Consider the following 24,288-nt stretch of genomic DNA (forward strand, 5'->3'; position numbering starts at 1 on the left):
TTTGTATGTTTGGAAATGGAAGAGGTCTACTATATAGCCTTAACAGTCTTTTAAGATATTAGTGGCAGTGTATGCAAATGAGTTAAACTCCGAACTTCAGAAAAACAAGAAAAGTATTTTTGCTCAAATACTGTCTCGTCAACACACCTTAATTTAGTAAACCGTCAAAATGCATGGACAATTACAAAACAGATGAGAAATATTTGTCTCAGTCACCATGGACAGGAAGTTACATTTCAATAAAATGATTGAAATTGGTACCTTGACAACAGCTGCATTATAATCCCTTAATACCATGGGAATAAATAAAACCCAGTGTCAAATGAACTATTCTCATTTTTTTTTATTTTACATAAGAAGGCAATCTTGTGACCATCGGTATTCTTAGAGGGAATATTTAGCCCAACCCCAGATGATATTTTTTTTTTTTGTTATTGTCGTTGTAAATTATACCACAGTAAGCTTGGACATCTTTAGGTTCCAAACTGGTCAGCATGGTTTTATAAGTGCCATGATTTAGGTTTCATGGCAATGCACACACACACACACACACACACACACACACACACGCGCGCATGCACACGCAGACAGATACATGGGAATAGACAAACGCTCCGACATAAATGCACATGTATATGCACTCAGACATGTCTACACTACAGGTGTGTTTGTGTGTATGTGTTTCTTTCGTAGGCCTTTCGGTAGTGTTCAACACATAAATCAGTATTTTTAGGAAAGCATACATTTAGAGGCCTGTAGTTAGGATCCATCCAGTAGATCAATATCAAACTACTAAGCCTTAAGGCCACCATCTTTTTTTTCTTTTAGAATAACAGAAAAAAAAAAAAAAATTTTTTTTTTTTTTTTTTGGGAAACTTAATGTGCCAGTGTCTATACTCATTACTCTTCATACCTCAAAATAAGAAAAGGAAAATCTAGTGCCATTTTGTTTGTCATTCTTTTTGAAAGAAGTTTATCTATTTGTACTTATCCATCGGAGACATGCATTCGCATGTGGTCATTGAAGTGCTCCATTTGGTCGAACTTGGCAGGGCAGACGGAGCACACGTAGGTGGTCCCTTCTTGGCAGCTCGCTTCTGCAGCTACACCCACTCCTGTTCCAACCCCAGCCCCTACTCCAGCACCTCCACTCACTGGCATGGCGAGTGCCACCACTCCAGCCCCAGGCTCGGGGACAGCCATGGGCATGGGAATGGAGACGGGGCCAGGGGTGGTTGCGCTCACCGACAGCCCCGTGATGGCGCTGCCTGTGCTGTGCAGGGCCATGTGCCTCTCCAGCAGGGTCTTGTGTGAGAACTTCTTCTTGCAGATGTAGCATTCATAGGATTTCTCTCCACGGTGCAGCCGCATGTGGACATTGAGAGAGCTCTTCTGGGTGAAACGCTTGTTGCAGATGCTGCACTGGTAGGCCCGCACCCCCGTGTGTGTCACCATGTGTTTGATTAAGTAATCCTTCAGGGAGAATGAGCGCCAGCAGATGCTGCACTGATGAGGCTTCTCACCTGGATTTACATGCAAAAAAGAAAAGAAAAAGAAAAGGAAAAAAAAAAAGAATTAGATGAAGGGGATTCGTTTAAGGGTTGGTTACATAAATGTCATAGGTAAAAAAATCAATAAAATGCATTAACATTCCTAAGAATTCCTGAACATTTACAAGATAGAAACCTCGTAGTATAACACTGGTGTGGCATGTTTTCTTCCACACAGTATTACTGAATGGATTTCAGAAAAATGTGTCATATTCACCACCATTGATGTGAAAAGTCTTTGTGCTGAATCCCACTCCTCTCACTTTACTCCTTACACTTTGCATTTTCTGCCTCGACACTGATTTAACTTCATCTATTTATCGCGGCAATGTGACAGTCACCTTGATTTAGGACGTTCACTGCAATATTAAAATGTGTGGTCAAATCTTTGATATGAAATATGCAGCATTACACACACACACACACACACACAATAGTGCTACTTCTTCTCGTGATTGGGAATCAAATCATTTAAGCCCCTATTTGGTATGTTTGTGAGTTTGCTAAGATTTAATCTCATTTTTATACATAATTGTGTTGCAAAATATAGCATTAGAATAGTAACAATTATACGTATTGTATTGTATTATTAATAAGTAGAGGACGAGACTGATAACACAGCAAACTGTTGTATCTTACAACTTAATGAAGTCCTGTTTATCTTCTGCAGCAACTGAGTGAATGAATGTGCAGCTATACCTGCTTTGATTGAAAGAAACCAATCATTTCAGTTTTAGTGCTCTGTGGGAAGTATTTCTTTTTCATGATTGATTTTTTTTTTTGATTTTTTTTTTCCTTTTTCAAAATTTCAGTTATTGCTTTTGTCTATAAAATATCAAATGAGCAAAGTATAATTATCAAAACATCACCCAAATTGACTGATTGAATTTTCACAGCTTATTAATGATTGTTGGGTTTGGCAATCTGATGATATTGTTTTTTTTGTTTTTATCTTGGATGATATTTATTCTGCACGACATTCTGATCTAGTCCACGGAAGTGATCAATCAGTGACTTTCCCTTTCAACACGTCATCATTTTGCTCCAAACAACTGAGGTGAAGAAAACTGAGAGTTTTAGATGGATAGATTTTAAGAGCAGTGTTCAGTCCAAGCAATGAATTTTAATGAATAATAATAATGGCTATTTCAGGAGGCACTTTTTATGAGATCATCTAATTGTATGATATCTAATTTGTTCTTTCTGTGATGATTATTTCTTCAGTTTATGATTAATAAGGCTCTCAGTGCCGGTTCTTTGAAAGCATAATAATGAGCCAACTACTGACCAATAAGTCAAATGATAGATAATAGTAAACTGTGGATTTTGAGGTTGTGTGTTTAACACTTTTCCCAAATATGAACAATGAGCAACGCAATCTACATTATTCAATATAATATTATGTATTCACTAATCTATATTAAAACCAATTTTCACCAGCAGAAAAGGATAGAGACAGGCATCAATTTTTCAACATTTTTGGAAACATAGTACGAGCTACCGCAAGTTGAATTAAAAGCGCACAATGTTAAGACTTAAAGCAAAATGAGTGAAGAGTTAAGGTATCTTAAGGTGTGGCTGCATGAGGTAGTGATACATGCCCACTGCTGCACGTGTGTCCCTGCACACCGCCATCGCTGTGCACCAGTGTGAGGCACAGACGTTCACCCTCAGTGAAAACATGGCAGCCAGCGGAGACACGGAAAACCAGATTAGAATCACACCGCCTTAAGTCTATGATATCATATGCTACGTGAATACGTTTGCTGCTCCATCTTGTCGTCAGACAACCTTTCCTGGTGGGAAACTCCCCTGAACCAAAGCCCGTAGAAAAGAATATCAGCATTTCTTTATTGCACGCGGGAATGTAAAACCCGCTGCTCGACGTGTAAGTTTGTTATGTTAAGTTTGAGTCACTTTGATAACTTCAAACAAAGGACTTCAAACACCAAACTCACAAAATAACACAGACGGCGGTGGCAGCAGCAGTGGATCAACACCTTCTCTGTGCCGTGATGCAAAATCACTGATTTTCTCAATGGAATTTGGTGCGGCGAGCGAGAGGTTTACAAAGCAACACAAATTTCACTTTCCAGTCGCACGCGTGTGTCTAATGGAGCAGAAGAGTGGTGGAACATATTCTTAAGATAGTGTAGTCTTAAGCAGGCATGGATTTTGTTGGGTGGCTAAAATGTCCCTTTCCATTTGTCCAGTGAGGGCGAGCGTCTGTGTGCGAGGCTGGTTGTATAACAAATAACACCACTATAATTAAACAAAGCTTGTTAACGTGAATAAAATCTATGAGACATTTTGACTTACCGGTATGAACAAACATGTGTTTGACGTAGTTCTGTTTTGCAGTAAAGGTTTTACTGCAGAGAGTGCATTCATAGGGCTTCTTTTCCCCCTGACCAATTCCTACTCCAGCCTGTTGCTGTTGACCTTGCGGTACCGACATTGGGTTTGGGAATGATGGCAATGCAGGAGGCGGCACTGGCACAAACTGTTGCTGCTGGGCAGAAAGGTAACGGAAAGGTGTGTCTCTAGCCGGCTGTGTAGGAAAGAGTGTGGGAAGGAAGGTGCTTCCAGCAGCGCCTATCACTTGGGAATTGCTGGTCACGGTGATCGGCATCCTCAGATTGCTGGTGTGTGTGTCTGTCTGGCGCATGTAGTGCGGGGCACTTGGCAGGGACTGGGACATGACTGAGTTGGACAGGGGCTGTATCATGCTACTGTCACTAGTGCTGTGGGATGTTTCCCCGTCCTCTATTTCTTGCACTTGCTCCGGGGACGAGTCGTTGACCTCTATCTGCACTGGAGCTCCTTCACCTTGGTGTCCTTCACCACTCCCAAAGCTCGTCTGGTACGGCTGCTGCTCCATTGCGTCTGGCTCAGTACTGATGGAGGAGCTCACTCCTGAGTCAAAACTTTCAACCTTGGATTCACTCTCTACACCCTCAGTGTGGTCAGTGTCGTCTTGGCAGTCCCCCAAATTATCGTAGCAGGTGTACTCGTCTTCAGCCTCCTGCTTTATGTGCATCTCTCCTGTTTGTATGCGTACCGGTCGGGTTTGCTTGCGGCAGTGAGTGGACTCTGCTGTGGAGATGAAGCGATCGACCTGCTGGATGCGGTTTATCCAGGGCGGATCTTGAGACTGCTGGTCCTTCTGAGTGCTGAGAGATGAATCGTAGTTTGTTGACAGAGGGTTAATGTAAAGGGGGCGCTCGCGGGTGCCGTTCTGCAGAGAGAGGCCAGGGTAGGTGTACAGTGATGTGTATGCACGATCCATGCTTTGCTGTGATGTTGCTTGCATATAACCTGACTCTGCGTCACTGCTGGGCCCAGAGGTGCCAGACTCTGGTGTGCCACGGGGTGTTTCCTGACCAGAGTCTCCTGGTATAACAGGAAACCCTCCCGGCCCAGGCAGGCCCACATTCTGGGACACGATACGGGTGCACTCATCAATGACGGTCTTGATCTGAAGGATGCTGGCAGCAGTAAGGATCTGCAGGGCTTCTGATTGAGATACCCGTAGAATCCCACTGTACATAAAGTCAATCAGCTTTTGGATGGATTGCACTGAGACCACAGACGGGATCTCAATGTCGCTGTAGCCCAAGAGCAGCTTGTCCTGAAAGAAGGGGCTTCCAGCAGCCAGCACGCACCGGTGAGCTCGCAGCATACTTCCATGGATCCGAACAGTCACGTCACAGAAGTGCCCACGGTTGCGCTGCTCATTGAGGGTCTCGAGTACAGAGTTGCTGAAGTTGTGGAGATTGATGTTATGAATGCGCTCGGTCATCCCCTTGCAACTGATGTCACCTGCAAACGGGGAGAGAAACATAACTAACTTTAAAACATGTATAATCCCATTATATAACTTGCTTAAATGCACAGTATGCCCAGAATGTAGAATATTTCTGAACAATATCAAGTTATATATGTATATGTATATATATATATATATATATGTATATATATATATATCCATATACATTTATATATATCTATCCATATAAATATATTGTTATTTGATTTTTAAAAAACAAACAAACTGTGCAATGAAATAATTACATATAAAAGATGTAGAATAATTATGAGAAAACGATTCACTAAAGAGAATATCAGACAATCTCACCAAAAACCATTTTACAAACTCACAAAAAAAAACACAATTATAATGACTATAATTACTTTAAATATAAGCCTATGATTAGTACTACTGGTGCATATTATGAACATAACATAACAGAATCCCTTCACGAACTCACTCAATCGCTCACTAGGGGATCCCTAAAAATGATAATTCAGATATGGAAATTTTAAATCACATGATACTCAGATGGGAAATAAATGTAGTATCCAAGCTAACTGGGAACATTCAACATCACCACGGTGAAAGACAATTAAGATGGTTCCCATTTAATTACTAACAGTTTCTCTTGTGCTGTGTGTATTTCTGAAATTCCTCCAATCACCATTAGGTGGTGCACTGGGCTCAGAGGACAACAGGCCTCTTTTGTTAGCCATGTGTTCACTGTGATAGTGCTTCCAAACTATCCTAGGAATACACTAAATGTGACCTGGCCGATCAGTGTGTACGATAAGTTAAGAAGCTTCACTGTCGTGTTTGTCGTCTAAATTCGATGACTTTTAGTATTGGAATTATGAAAAAGGTGGGCTTACGTAGTTGCTGTTAAATTCAATTTCTTTTGCACATAAAATGCTCAAGAATAATTTGAGAAACCGAATACGACCTTATTGAGAGATTATAACACAGCAGATTTTATGCGCTCCAGTTTAATATCAAACTGCTATTGTACGACTATCGTACAGGGAAGGCACTCGCGGGAGAAATGGAGAAATTGAATGAACAGAAACGAATTTAACAGTGATACTATTATTCGTCAGCAATCTTTTTTTTTTTCTCTTCCAAATTTAGGAGAATTTGGATAAACACAGCAGAAGTGTTAGCAGAAAGCACAAATGATCATTTCCAACATTTAGCTATTTCCAACTAATTACAAACACAACGAGGAAAAAGTCAATCGGTCCAGTACTCACAGTCAGATGACGTTCTGTTACGAAGATGCTTGTGTGGCTGGTGATGAAGTGCGGGTCAAGCTTCAGTTTGCTGGTGGAGATGGCTGATCAGAGGCCGGGTGCTATAGGCAAGGCTGTCAGTCCTCTCAGTCCAAATGCTGTGTTGTTCTGCCACAGTGTTTGGAGGGGGAGAGAAAAGACAAAGACAAATCTTAATGCCACATATGCCTCGTCGATATTGCCACTCCCTTAATGAACCAGGAACCACAGTAACAAGCATATCTGCCAGAGACACGCTGCAACAGATGTGTGAAGAGTTTTCAAAGCAAGAAGAATGGACGTTCCTGTGTGCACATGACCACCAATTAAATATCAAGGTTGAAAATAAGCCACCTCTTCTCTTAGTAGTTATCTGAGCTGCTGGGCAACAAAAACCACACCCATCCAGAGAAAAAATTAACTCCATTCCTCACAAATTTAGCCAGATGAAATGTTTCAGAAAAGGTTTCAGACATGCTCACTACAAAGAGCGAGATTAAACAAGACAATGTCGAACACAGACACAAAGCGGATGTGAATGCAGGGAAAGAAATATTGAACACACAAGGCATTCATTTAAAAACACAAGAAAGGCATTCAATGACATGAAGCATGTGATGAACTGATGATAGAAAAAAAAAAAGCTGTACACAATTGCTCTTATACACACCCATTAGTATGCAAAAGTCTGACCTCAAAACAGAAAACAAAATTATGTAAATATGACCACATTATAGACACACACTCATGGTATCACTTAAGGTCAGATGCAGTGGAAAAAAAATGACAGAACCAATGTAACATGTCCTTTTCAAAAGTATGTCTCGCATTAGGCCTACGTTGGTCATACTGCTTTTGAATATTTCAAACAATAAGGCTTTGAAAGTCACTGGTAATAACTCAGCATGTTTACAAGTTTGAGTCGCAAATGTGGACGACCGTGAGTTAAAGTCTTGAATCTTTTTGGAGTAAAAATGTGAAGTCGCTGTCACTCTGGCTACAACATGGGGCATGGAATGGCAGTAACTACAGTGCATTTCTGAATGAAACCAGTGTGACTGGGATTGGACCAGACCTGCACATGTTGGTGACACATTATTATTTTATTTATTTATTTATTTATTCATTATTATTTTCAACAACACGTGTCACTAACAAAAAAAACAAAAAAAAAGAAAAACGGATGAAAATTAGTGACCTCAACATTTATTGTCTGTGGTAGAGCTGATCATCTGCGGTGCCAAGGTAACAAAATACGAAAGGAAGCCATAAATAAGATACAAAAAATAAATAAAAATCTAATGAGATTATGATTGAACTGCACTTTAGTAGAGAACACTCAGATTAACATGGAGAAACCCCAAGTCTAGATGTTCAAGTGTAAAGAAATGAAGTGAAAAAGCTGTGTACTCAGTTGACAGCGAGACATGCGCTTGTGTTCTTGTCAGTGTAGAAATTTTATGATTAGATATAGACAAGTAATAGCACGTTTAGGAGCAGAGGGTGATCACTCAATACGGAAACAGATCCTTTTTTGGAACTAAATCACACACGCACACACACACACACACTTGTTTGTTCTACCATTGAATTCAGGAAACATAAATGATTTCACATTCAAATCCTCAACCCCTGAATCTAAAACAGTGACCCAAAATGAAACCCTTCACACTTTTACTAAGCCTGTACTCTAAAAAGGAGCCTTGTTCAATAGGTTGCCTAACTTATAAACTGCTCTCGGTTTAACACTTGCCTTCATTGTAAAATTCCAGCCAAAGTAAATACCCTCCAACAGACACCACCATTTTAATACCTGCCCTGTATTATAACACACAAATACGCGTGAGGGTGCTTGAATACATTACATTAACAAATATTTGAGCCTTCTCTTTTACCTGCAAGATGTAACTGTTCTTGGTGTTTTAATGGCAGTTGGAATCTGTAATGTGGAATTAATGTCTTCTTCTTCTTCTTCTTCTTCTTCTTCTTCTTTTCTTTCCCTTGCCTCTAACTGTATTCTGATGCCTTTGGCCTTTATTGAGGTTACTGTTAGACAATGCAAACATGTATGTTCCCTCTCCGCCTTCCTTTGCCAATCCAGACATGTAAATCCACCTGCCTAAGGGGTAAAGTGAGGTGAATGCTGGCAACAAAGGAGCAGGCCAGGGGAAGCAGGCTTCAGTTGCCCAGACTGCCACTCACAACAGTGATTCCATTTTAGCCGTGACACAGTGGGTGAGCAGCAGCCAGTGCCTACCTGCAGTGAATTCTAATCAGCCCAGGGGTCTGTCTCCCTCCCTCCCTCCCTCCCTCCCTCCCTCCTGTACCCCGTCTTGGACTAAAGGGGCTGATGATCCTTCAAAATTAATTAGATCTTTGTAGGAGGCGGCCATTTTCTTTCACTTCACCAGGGCTCCACCAAAAACCAAAATTTTACATGATACCAAATTCAGTTGTGTATTTACCCCCGCCTTCTCACATTGATCTCAGTCTCTACCTACCTGTTTCCTGTTTCATCACATTTATACTCCCTCGCCGTCTCCCCCGTCCATCTGTCTGTCTCCCTGTCTGTGCCCCCCTCCTCTCCCTCCCTATAAACCTTCCCCAACACCCTCCGCCCCTTTTCCGACTGCCTCCATGCTCCCAGCTCTGTGTCTGCCTCTGTGGAGTTTGCTGTCAATAAATCCCCAGAGGTCAGTTTGTCTGCTGGAAATCAGACACAATGCTTCAGACTGCCAATGCAATGCATGCTCTGCTGCTGCTGCTGCTGCTGCTGCTGCTGCTGCTGCTGCTGCCGCCGCCACAACAAAGACTGAGGAGGGGCAGAGGGTGTGGGAGTGGAGGGGGGGCACACACACACACACACACACACACACACACAAAATTAAGACAGAGAGATGGAGGTTGTAACTTCAACCAGCCAGACTCCAGGTTAATCAGCTGCCTGCATAAGGTGACTATAGCTCATGAAAGACGCTGCATCGCATTGGACATTAGTTAATCAGGGGGGGAGATAGGGTGAGGTGGGGTGGGGGTAAAATGGTGAGGATGGGGGATGGGGTTGAGAACAGACATAAGAAGCATGCTTATGAAAGGAGCAGTACCATCCATGTGAATAATATACATCTTAAATATGCAAATACTGCTTACAGCACACACTTGGAACATATATTCAACACCCTAGGTACATTTAAATCTGGAGATAAAAAGACCACAGGGCATTTAGAAACACCTCCTTTCCATGTGTGTGCACATACAGCAGCATTGTGATGAATCTGGTGCACATTTGCACGTATCAAGAAGAGTGTTTTGTGTTACACCTAATTAATAGTAATTTATGTTTGAATTTGTTTGAAGCCACTACTGCTTAACAGCCACTGTCCAACATTGTAATTATTAATTTCAATCATCCATTTAGCCCGAGTACATTAGCATATGAACTACTGGAAATCACGCTTTAATGGTATGGTTTGAATATGGGCTCTAATGTAATTTAGAAGACAATGTGAATGTGTTGCGAGCACGCTGGGAAATTTTAATCAAGATACGAGGTGTTGATTGGAGGAGTGACAACTGGAGGTGTTTATGATAACAACACCTTACGTTCATTTCACTCCAGTGACAAAATTTTTTTACAGCTACAACTCGACGCGATCAATCAAACTTTCTGGCAAAAAGAAATTAAACAACATTCATTAAATCACATCGCGCTTTCTTTAAGGAAACGGAATACACCTACATCTAACGATGTTGTTGCATGATTACGTTTGTTATTTTGATTGCCGTGTCTCATTTTGCATTAGTCTATAGTGCTTAGCAGCAATTAACCAGTTAAGTAAATAATGCACACAGATCACACAGCAGCAGCAGCAGCAGCAGCAGCAGCAGCTGAAAATGCTTCATCGTCTCATAATTTAATTGATTTGCCTTTATAGCAGTCACTGAACATCATCATCAAGCACGCGTAGGCTGATGACAAGTTGAGCCAAGTTTTTCACACTTTTGTTTTCTTTTTCCTTTGACTTCATTTTCTCCCTTGATTGAAAATGTGTGTGTGTGTGTGTGTGTGTGGTGCAGTTTCAACACCACACCACCAATGTAATGCTTCTAAAATGAGCCCAAATGTCTGCTGATGCACTGTGACGCGTTTGAATTACATTTGGAGCAAAGTGTTGTCAGAACAATCACCACATGAAATGTCTTCCTGAACTTTGAACTGGGTCTTCATTCATCAACTAAACAGGCGTAGCAGGACCATTCTTACCTCACAGCTTTCAAGCGCCACACCGGGGACAACATATAAACAGTATAAAACTGCTGGGGTTTTTTTCTCTTTTTTATAAATTCACAATAACACTATTGTCTGTGCATATTCATTTCCATATAAAGCTATTGAAATGTAACAGGATGTGCATCTTTAATGTTAATAAATGACAATGGACACTACTCAAGTACAGTACTCATTTTCATTTTTTCCCTTTTCAGATGGAGTGATATGCTACTCCAAACAAACATTCATTCATAAATGAGTGAATCAGAAAAGCTTCAAACTGTATTGGATCAAAAAGAGCATTGAGGACAGCCACTGTTGGCTTGAGGCCCTTAATAGACAGTATCCCACTTTGGATGGATGGTTTCAAGAATATCTTCGAGCTGGCAAATGCCTGTGCTTTTGTTAATGAGCATTTGACCAAAAAGAACCATCTGACTACTCATATGATCGTCTCCAAAACACCTCTAACCCCCGAAGCAGATAATGCTAAATTCAAGAGTTATCATTTAGGCACAAGTGTCCACAGCAACTGCCTCTCTACAGCTACTACACGTGTCAAGGACATTTCGCCTCTCCAAAAAAGGACCTCACAGGCCATTAAGAGATCTTCATGTACCTACACAGATGCTCATGGGATTTCTCTGTCTGTAGCATGTGTGTAAGGATAAAAGAGGGCTTAATCAGTTCTCCTTGGTGGGAAATACCAAACATGTATACCTAGCGTTTGTTTGCCTCTATGCCTGGATGATATATAAGTAAACAAGACAGGCGGTAGTACCTTTACATTTTGGAGAGAAAACCAAGAGTCTGCAGACTTTCTCTTCTTCTCAGATAAACCAGAACAAAGATGCTTTGTTCCAAGTGACGAGAAGATAGTGTGGGACCTTGGCTAATGAGCCTGCAGTTCTTAGAGAACAGCAAAAACCCCTATTGGGTTACAGTAAGTGTATACAATATTTGTTACTAGAGAGACCGCAGAGAATGAAGACACACATGCAGTGTCTTAAGGGAGTTCAGGATAACAGAACAAAAGGTGCTCACATGAGCAATATACAGTATAAGACTGACTGACTAATATGATTATAATAGGATTATAGTAAACATGTTCTCACACACACACACACACAGTAAGTAGTTAAGTGTCTTAAAAAGTGTATCATACGTGTACAAATATTTGATACTTGAAAATATAACAATGAATTAGTTGGAATATGTTTGGAGAAGCACAATAAACCTTATCATCGAGGAGTGTTACTTCAGGACACTCCGGTGTTGCCACCAACGGTGCACTTCCTCCATTTGCACCCTATGTGAACAAGACTGTGAGCAGCCTCAGGAGTTCTGTACCATGTGTTTCTCCAGCAGCTGCACGCAGGTGCATGAGCCAGAGTCGAGGTGGTCCAGCAGCACAGATCTGAACTTTCACAGACGCACAATGGTGCTTAAAGCAGTGCAGCGCGGCCCTGAACTTTTTATGTTCACTGCAGGCTTTGTGCTTATTGGTCAGAATTCTAGCCTCGCTCCCAAAACCTGGCAGGCTCAGTCCTTTTCTTTAAAACTATTTCAAAGTTCTCAAACACACTTCAGGCAGACGGTATAGAAGCAATACAAAATGGTGAAAAGGGAGTTGGAATGATGCAACTTATCTCTTCTTCCTGTTGCAACAATGCATACCAACACTAAAACTATTATTAACACATTATTAAAAAAATTAATGTGTGTGTGTGTGTGTGTGTGCGTACATGTACATATATATGTATGTATATATATATATATATATATATATATATATATATATATATATATATATGTATATATATATATATATCTTCTGAGCTTATTTTAAACATAGCAGTTTTTAATATATTTATAGATGGGCAAGCTGTTGTGGGGCAAATACAGATTATATATTTGATTTATGACCAATCTAAAAGTGTAACGCTGACACGCTGAAACACAGTCAACCAGCTGAGTGACCTATACACACTATCACCAAGTGCTGGCACCTCTGGTCCAGTGGTCTGCATGTGAGCTGAGCAACTGGAGCTAGATATAATGACTTAAACATACCACAGTACTATAATCCAGCAGTCCGAAATTAGCACACATGTAAGGTTTTCTGTGAATCCTAATGGGGGAGGAGGAGGAGGAGGAGGAGGAGGAGGAGGAGGTGCAATCTAACCACAGTGGGAAACCTTATCCATACAATGATGTGTTGCGAGACAAACCTGCTAAAGAAGCCAGCTGCATTTCACTATCTTAGCATTGTGTCGATGACATTCTAGTAAAGAGACACTCAAAAAGAAGACGAGATATGATCTAGAAATTTGAGCTGATTAAAATGTTTCCAATATACCAAGCTGTGCAATCAACGTGCTGATAAATCCAATGGAAACAAGGTTTCAATAAGCACAATAAGGTCAGTAATCTATAGCAAGTATCAGCTAACATGGGCCATTTGTAAAAGACAGAGTCATTTTACAAAACTACTAACTACATCCAAACAATACAGTGACACACACACACACACACACACACACAATATGAAGAAAATTAAAAATGTTCTACTTCACCAGCGACGGCTGTGAAAACCGATTAAAAGAGAAAAATACCAAAGTTAAGATAATTTATGTTAAATCAAAGTGATAACACGTAACACTGCATACGAGCTCCATGTGAGCCCATTTATCAACACTGAATTAGTCAGAGGAGTCATCCTGTGCAAGTGCAATTCTTGCATCAGAAACTTTAAAACCCTCTGTCAAATTTTAACCAATATTTATTTTTAAAACTACATTCATTGGTAGTTTCAGTTTTATTTAAGGCTTTGCTTTGTGCTTCACTGTGTGTAAATTCATTTTGCTGGCATGTTTTCTCATTATGTAAAACCTATTTTTTTAATACCTACCACACTCAGGGATGCCTGCAGGGAAAAGCTAAGCTGAGTGTGTGACTTGGTGTGGTTCTACTAGTTCTACGGCATATTATAAGTTGTGTCAACATACCCACATATTATCACTGATCACATATTATTCAATTGCTATTGAACATGCGCTACGATTTGTGTGGACACGTTAATTGGGGCCCAACCATTACTCCTCCAAGTTTGTTGTTTAAGGCTCTGCTTGATTTTTGAATGTTACGTGGCACACTACACTTGTAATTATACTGCTTTTATTTTTGCTACTATGCTGTTTCTATTATTACAATTAAACGGTTAGTTTGGGACTCAACTGGTCTCGCAGGAAAAAGCGGTGGGTCACAAAAGCAAGTTTGTGACTGTGTTTTCATTACACTACCCGGCACAAGTTTGTTGCTATGCAATGTGTCCATACCTGCAACACAAGCAATTTGACTTTAACTGTCACTAGGTCTTTTTGCAGTGGTAAATGCTGATTACTCACATCACAACACACAACAGAGATAACATGACCACCCACTGGCTCCGCCTGTGTTAATCATGTGGCCTTTGGCCTAGGTAATGTGCAAGAACTGTTGGCCAGTGTTTGGACGTTATCTCAGATTATTATCTCTGATGGTAACAATCTATAGCTCATAATCCCAGGAGTGTAACCTAAGCTCCTCAGCTGTTTCTGGTAACATCACTATAAAAATCATGCCACATGGTCACGAGTATCTCTGGCAGTTACTGTCATAAATGCGTTACTTTCAGGTCATCTGCACTGGCATGGTTAAGACCAGGACGTATGTTGTTGTTGCTATTTTTTCTGGAGGGTTTATGCTGAGGAAATGTTATAATATACAGGAGTTTGATGATTGCATTAGTATCTTTCCCTGTTTTTGTGTGTGATCCAGTGCTACAGTGACCTGCCCTGGGTGTTGCCCCACGTTCCTCTAAATGCATGTTGGGATACGCTAGGCTGACCCTGAACAGGGGTAAGTACGCAAACATATTCATGAATGCATGACTTCTGAGACACTTGCCAGCAGCAAAGCCTGCTACAGTCGAAAGGCCAAGAAATACATTTTTGTCTAAATGCATTCATATCACTTAACTTATTCAAAGAACTTGTGAAAAGAAACAGGAAATCGCTGTTAGTGTACATTTCAGCTGCCACAAGGTCTTTCATTGGAAGATCTCACGGAAGAAAAAGACACTGTGCCGCCACTGCCACAACTGACAGCTATTACACTGGCGCACTAACCACCGAAACATCTCGTGGAGCCACATGGACTGCATCTGTGTTTAAAATGTAATGCTGGGGATATAAACTAAAGCTGGTGTTAACAGAATGATCACAGTGTCTTCCTCTTTATCACACCTTAATGTTAACCCCTTTGTAAAACAAGCTCGGCAACTTTGATAAAACTGCAGATTTGCCCCGTCCTTTGTTTGTTGTTGAACTAGTTGCACGGTGGCGTTTCCTTTGTCATGTGGACAAACTATTAGTCATAGATCAACTGTCCATACACAATAAACATTTGAAGTAGTGGCAGTTTGGCATACGACTAATGGTTCTGCTTTATTGGAGGAGTCCATTTTGCAGTCTGTCCTCATCATGATCAATTACAGAGCGACTAAGACCAAGAGTATTGGAGAAAAAACAAAAACAGACATATGTTTAAACCCTACGATACAACTATGGGGTAAGATTTGTGTGTGTGTGTGAAACTGGATCTCAACCCATGTGATCACAATCATATTTGTATGTGTAAATGAATCTGTAAATGCACTTAGGATTTACAAATGCACACAGAGTTGGCGTGTGTGCACAACCAAATCTGCAAAAGTGTGCAATGATCTAGAAAAGAGAAGCCTTTCCCAGATCTAACTACTTTGGTGAGTTTCCTTGGCCTTTGCAGATGTGGCTTTGTCCATATCAACAAAGTGTGGAATGGCAAAGGAAGCGGCCATTTACATCTTACTTGTGCTTAAAAAAAAAGAAAAGACAAAGCTTAAACTTTCACAACGTCGCTGCAAAAGGATCCACAAATCTCTGTATGTGGTTGCAAATTATTTTATACCTTTTATACATATTTGTTAGCGCACACACAGATTAAGTTACACACGCACATACTGTACAAAAACAACAAAAAAAAAAAAAAAGAAAAAGAAAGAAACCAGCCCCATACGAAAATGTTTTTCAGTCTTGCAGTTGTACTGACTTGCACAAGACAGAGAGTTTTAGATGCTGTGGTAATAAAACCTTTGTTTTTATAAACCTGCAACACAAATAACTATGGTGTGGCCATTTTACAGTACATACCGATGAACCTTCAAAGAGGCTGTGCGTGATCTTAACATTCTGGCTGCTGTGAGTGTTTACTGGCATGAGGATTATTAAGGCTTCGTGAAGCAAAGATAAGAGCAGCGAGTTCACAGCACTCATTCTCCGTAAAAAAAAAAAAAAGATTTAAAAAGTTACTCTCTTTTATTTTCTTTTAACTATTCTTCCTTCGTACATTTTCTCCAACTCTCTTTAGACACTTTTCCCCCTTCGACGAGGCAGTGATCTCACCATGACTTGTAGAAAACCATATGGGTAGCAGGGTGAACTGAGGACACACATGCACCTTGGCAAACATACAACCTCGCTATTAGAATCCAGGATACATTTTTCACATCAGTTGAATGCCTGGGCCTGTGTGTGTGTGTGTGTGTGTGTGTGTGTGTGCATAAAGACAGAATACAAATGCATGTTTCTGTCAAGAGAAAAGTCTGCTGTTCACTGTGAAAAACTAATCACCAACTATTCATACCAATTAGAATTTTTGGTGCAAAAATCGAACAACTTTTGTTGTTTTTGTCAAATAACTTCTGGTTGAGTTTTGAACTGATATTTGGCTCTTACGGCGCAAAGAGCTGAACCTTTCAAAAGCAGCTCTGCAGATATTAAGAAGCATGAATCAATAGTCTGTGAGCAATTTTAGCAAAGGTAATGGAAACACACGGTCACACAAACACATGGTCTGGCCTGTGTTTGTACCGTATGTGGTGTATATGTATCAAATAACAATGGATTTAAATAACTATAAAACAACAACAACTGCCTGCTGCAAATAATGGATTTCACCTTACGTGACATTGTGAGAGTAATAAAAAAAAGATTTTGAAAATTTTATAATTAAAGACTCCATTAATTATTTTAGCACATTTGCATGGGGTTATTTTAAAAAAGGCACTACAGTTTAATCATGGGGCAAAGGTGTATGTAACTGTGTGATGTGGGTGGATGTATTTACCAATAGGTCCAAATTATATCAACTGTTAACTTAATACGACTTGATAAACTTTTATAACCCAAGTTTTATAACCAAAAACTTCCCTGACAACAGAACGCCACATTCACAAATTGTATTATGAAAGTCTGTTATACTTGCCGGGAGGGGAGATTACAAAACAAAAGTTTAAACCTGGAAAAAAATACTCTCCACATATTTTTGTCAGCTTTCCACACGATGAAGGTCAGTCGGTTTGAGTGAATTTTTGTTTCATTTTTCATTTTCTATTCTTTGCTAAAAGGGGAAGGTTTTTTTTTTAATTGACAAACTGGACTCTTATTCGGCCATCATTAAAGTCTTCAAATGAATCATAATTCAGTGGATAGTTGCAAAATAAAAAACTAAACTTTTTATGTTTACCCTGCAGTTAACTCATCAATAAATGAGATGCACTTTTTCTCCCGTTAAACAAAGTGTGTTCTTTTACATCAAATAACCATAACTCATTCTAACAGCATTTGTGTTGCAGAATGTGGCTAAAGGGGAAATTTTCCTTTTAAGTCAAATTTAATTTTGTGTATTTTTCCCAGAAATGAAAAATAACGATATGCCGTGAAGACAAGGATGTTAGGCGTGAAAAAGGTGCTTTGTGGATGGAGGGATCCAAGCCAGTTTAGCCAGGAGGCAGCTAGCCTGCCAAACATTTCGAGTTTTGAAAATGAAAAACTGCATATGCAATCCACCAAGGTAGGGTTGGCCACTGGCCCCTTCTTTCTTGCAATTTTACTATGATCTACATAAACAAAGAATATAGACAAGTGTTGTACATTTAGTGTCAAATTATTTGAGACTTCTGTGAATATTTAAAGGATAGAATGATCCAGGCCAGTTTAGCCAGGAGGCAGTTAGCCTAGTTATGAAAAACTACATGTGCAATCCACCAAGGTAGAGTTGGCTTGTAGCCCCTTAGTTTTTGATATTTTAGTATGATCTACATACACAAAGAATATAACTATGTATTATATCTTTAATGTCAAAGAATCTGAGACTTCTCTGAATATTTAAAGGCATGAGAGTCTTATTTAAGTTTGCCATGGTAACTGGAGACTGAAAGCCATATTAAATCTGCCGTAGCAATAAAACAGCAGTCTTTGCAATAAACACCAGGTGAGAAACTTCATGTATTCCTCTTAAATACAACCAAATCTTTAAGTGTCAAGTCTATCAAAGGCACACCGTCTGTAGAAGACTTGACATAAGACCAAACATTAAGGTGCGGTGGCACCTAAAAAACATTCTCAGTTGGCAATCACTTAAGGAAATATTCCACAAACGAGTATCGTGTAAGAACAAAAAAAAATCAGAGGCGGGAAAAAAAAAAAAACACACACAACACTGTGTGGGACAAAAAAAGGCCAAGCAGTTAACAAGCACTGTGACATTCTGGATGCATTCCACAAAGTAGCTCGTTATATTGATGGATCTCTACTGCATTCCCAAAATGGCTGCCAAATATGTTCAACTGGGGTAGACAAAGTGCCAAGGTGGACTCAAGTGCATGTTTTAAAAAGTATTTTGACATAAAGCAAAACAATTAAGTAACACTATCATTATAGCTTTACGCAAGAATCATTGTTATTTTATCATTATATCACTCTTTAGATTGCCACCAACTTTACACTTTATGTGACTTTACATTTTATCTACATACTGTATGTACATGTGAAAGTGAACAGCACTCTCGATCATGTACACTACACTGAAACACAACAGCCTTCTGTAATCTTGAGGAAATCCTGGTAACAGGCTGGTGGAGATGGTTGGATGGTGTTGGAATAACAAAAATTACACACACGCAAAAAAAAAAAAAAAAATCACACTGCGGAGGCATTTGGGAGGGTCTCTATCTACTGTATTTGGGCATTTGCTTTTACTGTGCTTAGAATTTTTTGGATTGCTGACCTGCCATCTGTGTGCATGTACAGTACATGATGATTGTTTTTTTTTTCTTCTCTTACAAAAAAAAAAACAGCCTCATATACAGTACATCAGTGCAGCATTTTCTTCTTCTTTTTTTTTTTACTAAAAGACTAAATCCGCTCAGAAACATTCACAATCTGAATACAGTGGACACAATGTGTCAATTTGCGGGTCAATAACAAAATGTTGAACATGAAGCGAGGGTGGGGAAGCTGCAGAGGACGAGTGAAAGATGGTGAAGCCAAAAGGAAAATTGGGATTGATTGCTGGGTGTGGTATTAACGAAACACCTCTCCTGCCTTGCCTTCATCTGTGAGTCTACAGTTTATCTGCTGGGTCTCCTTCATATCATAATGAGTTTCAGACATGGTCTTAAATATTCATTAGTCATGGGGGGGTTAGCCATGACACAGAAAGCGGGAAATGGATAGGGCTCAAACACTGAATATTAATGTACATGTGGAATATATATATATAAATATAAATACTAATCAGTAACTCTGGACTGCAAACACTTTTAGTGCTCATAATGGCTGTTTCTCTTTCAGTGGCTATACTGTACACCTCTGTGCTGATAGGAGAGTTTGAGAGTGCACTTACACACAAGTACACTCCAATTCATCACACAATGAAAATGTCCACACACAAAAATACAGGTGTTGGCTTTGCTTTCATTCCACTCTACACTTTCTACACTTCGATTTTTTTTATTTATTTTTTTTACCTCGCTATCCCTCATGCAGCCTGTCAATCAACAGGCCCACATATGCTACAATCTAGAGATTTCTACTAATTATTACATAATTACTGTATGTGCAGTTGGAAATTTCACACGGGGCTGCAGAACTCTGATCTGATCTTCAAGTGCGTTCATTCAGAAAACAAATGATCCAGTGCAGCCATCAGTAAGTTACATAACCAAGCCTATATGCAGTTGCATTGCAGCCCACTTACGGTGTAGATATATATTATGAATGGAGGCGAGGGACGGAAATGATCGCAACAAAAGTGGGCAAAAAAGGTGGGGTGAACGCAGCATTTAGTGGTGAAACACACAAACACAACAGACAGGTGGACATCCACAAAACCGTGTGCGCGCTGGAAGCGCCGGCGCCGGTGCGCTCTCTCGTGCAGCTGTGCTCACCTGCATGTGTCAAACCCGGGACACGGCTCTCGTGCTTTTTTAGGCCACATGCGGCTTCAGCTTCTTGAGTGATCGCACCATAACCAACCCCTGGCATTGACGCAAATGTGACTATATCTTCTTGCGCACAACTTCTGTTTTCTATGTCATATTAATCAAATGCACACGGTGTTGTGGTTGTTGTAGAAACTATGAGTGGCGCTTTTAATGGACACAAGAACATGCTGCACTCTCTTTATCTGACAAAGCCAAGCGCTTTGGGACAACATCTGGTTGCCACACACACACACACACACACACACACACATACAGACGCACATACACACACACGCGCGCGCGCGCACACACACACACGCTGTCTCTGCCCCTTTCTCAGTTAAAAACACGCGCACGGAGAGATGGAGCGCCAAAGACATGTTGCTCCGGCTAAACTCCCCCATGGCCCTTTAAGTGAATTTTGAGGAGTCACTGCTCCATTTATTTTTATTGCGCCAACACTGAGCATATACTTTAGTCATATTTGAACTTTATTCAGACTGAGGCACCTCTACGTTGCGACCTAATAAGGGACATAAAAAAAATAAATCACGAGTGGCCCATGAATATTTTGCAACAAAATGTCTCAGAGGACGCGCAGGAAGCGTCTAATGCAACTTTAATTACAACACAACATGGCCCCGTGCTTATCTAGGCCACCCTTTATGTCGTAAACATTTTCCTCATATTGTAAAAAAAAAAAAATCTGATTTGCGACATTTAAAGTGACCATTCATTTTTTTGGGGGGAGAAACATGGCACCAAAATCCAGACCCAGAGTCCCAGTGGAGCTCGATCTGATTTTGTCTCAGAAACTGAACCTGGGCAGTATTTTTTTTACCCTCAGACACAATAGCCATCCATGCAGCCTCCCCTCCGCCTGCCCCACACATCTTAATGTAACCCCATCCCATAAATGCCACACCGTATTGATATTAATTCATAAAAAATGGGCCAGACATCTGTCTGAGCGGAGCCTGGAAGAGCCGCTGCTCTGCCACACATTTCACACCATCTTTACACCAAGTTCAACGCACCGAAATGTTTTGAAATAGATAGTGAAAGTAGTGGATAAGAGCAATAAGGAAACGCGTTTCCCCCTTGATTCAAATAGCTGTGACCTAAAAGCCAAATGCGCACGTCGGCTGCCGCCACAGTTGTTCCGGGCGCATACAGTCAGTGTGTTAAATGTGAGCCTGCGAGCATCGCGGAGGCTTTGGCTGATTGAACCAGAGCCGTGAACACACTTGGACCAGATATTGTTCTCAAGTGTCCTCCCCGCCTGCCTGCCAGGCTCACGGACACACACGAAAGTAAAGGGCTAAAGGTAAAAGGGGGCATGTATGGAGAATAATGGCAGATGGTAAACTTGCGTCATGCCAGGGCAGAGCGGGGTTTTTTTTTTGTACTCGATTCTAAACGGACAACAAAACAACAAAAAAAAAAAACCCAAAACCGGGCAGCCAAAAAAAAGTGAGCCACTGTGACATAAGAGGACTCAGTCTATTTCATTTAAGCACCGGCGTCCCATTTAGAAATCCAGCAAAAGAACAAGTTTGCGGTTATGTTGCAGCGACAGAGACGAAGATTTAGTTGGTGTTAAAGCTGAAGCCACAACTACATGGATGTCAGTGGCATTTCATGCATCTCACCCTGAAGTCAACGAGCACGTTTCTGTCCCTCACACACGTGAATGTCCTCTTATTTCTCCGCTTTAATAACAACATTATAGCCACTCTTACACAAACCCACCCCCTTATTTCCCCTTTTACTTTTCTCAATTTCTCTTACCTGCACTTCGAAGCGCGTTTCCAAAAAGTGGCGACAGCGTTTTCCGCGGCTCCCCTCGCTTTCCCCCGACGAAGAGCGTATAGGTTTTATTATTATTTATTATAATTTGGATATTATTATTTTTCTTTAATAATAATATGCTCCTTTACTTTGTTTCATTTCTCACTTCCATCTTCTTTTCATCTCATCAATAAACACACGCTGCAGCCTACCTTCATAGAGCAGCTCGGTTCAAGTGTGCCCTCCCATTTTTTAACTATACATCGAGTACTTTGAGGGGTGGAGGTGGTGGTGGTGGTGGTGGAGGACAGGGAGGAGGGGAGAGAGGAGAGAGATAGGGTAAGGGTGGTTATAGAGGTGGAGGGGAGGAGGAGGAGGAGGAGGGGGGGGCACACATGCGGGCACGCCTTTCCACTTAAAGCTGCTATTGGAAGAAGCGGTGCCACTGTCTTGGGTTGGAGCAGGAATCCGTCAACATGATCAGTGCCCCAGTCGCAGAGAGCGCAGCAGCAGCAGCAGCAGCAGCAGCAGCACTGCTCTATGGCTCTATGGCTCTATGGAAGTAGTGGGAGTTATAGTAATAGTAATAGTAGTTGTAGTAGTAGTAGTCTTCCTCCTACTAGTGGTGTTTAAATGTGCTCCTTGCCGAGCAGCAGCAGCAGCAGCACTTTGACACATAAAGACGCACCCACACTTCACCCGTGAATCGCACCTTTTGGGGGTGGGGTTTGATTATGTATAACTGCCAGCGTGCAGGCAGCAGTTCAACACATTAGCGTTCACAAATGTGAATGAACTCTCAAATCTAATGCCCAGTCTGGATCAGAAGGGACGGGAGAGGGAGGGGGAGGGGGAAGGGGGGGGGATTGTCAGTTATGTGTCCATCACGCGTCTGAACTTTACATTGGACGCCGCCTCTGCCAGTACAGTAAAGCAGCTGCGCCGCGGCTTCCCATTGGATGGCGCCGCTGTCAATCACCGCCGCCACCAACAAGCTAGATTGTCTGCCGTGTCTTCTACTTTCTACGCATTTCTATTTTCTCATTTATTTATTTTTTAACGTCCCGAGCTGACCTCGAGTTTGCGAGCGGGGGGAAAGACTCGGTGTGGGTTCAGGCGGCCAATCAGATTAGGTAGAGCGATCGCTTTTTTTCCTCTTGTTGTTGTTGATTTTTTTACTCATTATACACATACATTGTGGCTGGCACAGAATAAAGCAGGAATGGGTCATGTGAGATGACACCCCACCACCACACACACACACACACACACCCCCTCATCTCCCCTTCCTCTCCCCCAGCACCCACCGCCTTGATGCCCCCTCCCTGTCTAGACAGTGACAGGTGTGTGCGTGAGTGCGTACACGCGTGTCTGTACTTCAGATGAGAATAATGAACCACGCGGAGGGTTAGTGTCTCGAACAGACACTTTCAATAAAATATTCATGTGTGACTCTTGTGCAGAAGAGAGGCTGTTGAGCGCGAGCTGCGGTTTGCGTCTTGAAAACACAGAGGTCAACTGAGGTTACGCACGACCAGAAAAACCCTCCTGCTTCCCCCACGAGCTGCGTAAAAACGCGCGCGTAAACGGCGTGGAGAAACTACACTTAAGGAGCTGTGCACTCTTGAACTTTGCTTCCACAGCCCCGCAGCGGTGTAAGCTTCACACAACCGCCATCTCTCTCTCTCTCTCTCCCTCCCCGGCTCCGAACGGATATTGTTGTGCGAGCACCGTGGTGTGGTGAGCAGCCATGGAGCCGCTCGGCTGCCTGTGCGCGCCATCTGCAGGGCTGAAGCTGTGGATTAAACACGGCGGGTTCAACGGAGGACACCCTTCCGTCACTGATTTGACCTACATTAACCAGGAACACCGTAGGAACAGCGCTTGCGGCCTGCATGCGTCGCTCTGCGTGTATGAAAAGCGCTTTTAGTATTTATTTAAACTCACCATTGTGTCATTTTAGGATCATGTCTTCCCGGAACACTCTATTTTTTGTGTTTTAGAGACTTAAATTGATAAATAATCGCACTTGCAGGACTAACATGTTATTTTAGTGGTGAGGGCTGATGGTAATGTTGAACTGGATAGGCCTTACACACACACACACACACACATATATTTATATATATATATATATGGATCATATATATATACACACAAAACACGTGTGTTCTGTCGATGTTTTTTCATAAATGTGACTATATATATATTTCTGGTGGTGTACTAGAGAAAAGCACAGAGGGTGTGTG

The 24,288-nt window shown here is 41.3% G+C and overlaps 1 protein-coding gene across 2 annotated transcripts; it reads right to left on the reverse strand.

Annotated features, from left to right (window-relative positions):
• Nucleotides 1-328: 328 nt before the first annotated feature.
• Nucleotides 329-22,342, reverse strand: zbtb20 (zinc finger and BTB domain containing 20). Of its 2 annotated transcripts, none has more exons than XM_044042230.1 (4): nt 22,040-22,342; nt 6,615-6,761; nt 3,870-5,372; nt 329-1,523 (listed from the first exon to the last, which is right to left on the reverse strand). In XM_044042230.1, exons 3-4 carry the CDS (start codon nt 5,350-5,352, stop codon nt 988-990), a joined length of 2,019 nt encoding a protein of 672 aa, XP_043898165.1. In that variant the 5' UTR covers nt 5,353-5,372; nt 6,615-6,761; nt 22,040-22,342; the 3' UTR covers nt 329-987. The 2 variants fall into 2 exon arrangements, with proteins under 2 accessions (XP_043898165.1, XP_043898166.1); XM_044042231.1 differs by lacking the exon at nt 22,040-22,342 and adding an exon at nt 8,528-8,915.
• Nucleotides 22,343-24,288: the final 1,946 nt, after the last annotated feature.

This window comes from Solea senegalensis, linkage group LG13 (genome assembly GCF_019176455.1).
Source record: "Solea senegalensis isolate Sse05_10M linkage group LG13, IFAPA_SoseM_1, whole genome shotgun sequence".
Lineage (NCBI taxonomy): Eukaryota > Metazoa > Chordata > Actinopteri > Pleuronectiformes > Soleidae > Solea > Solea senegalensis.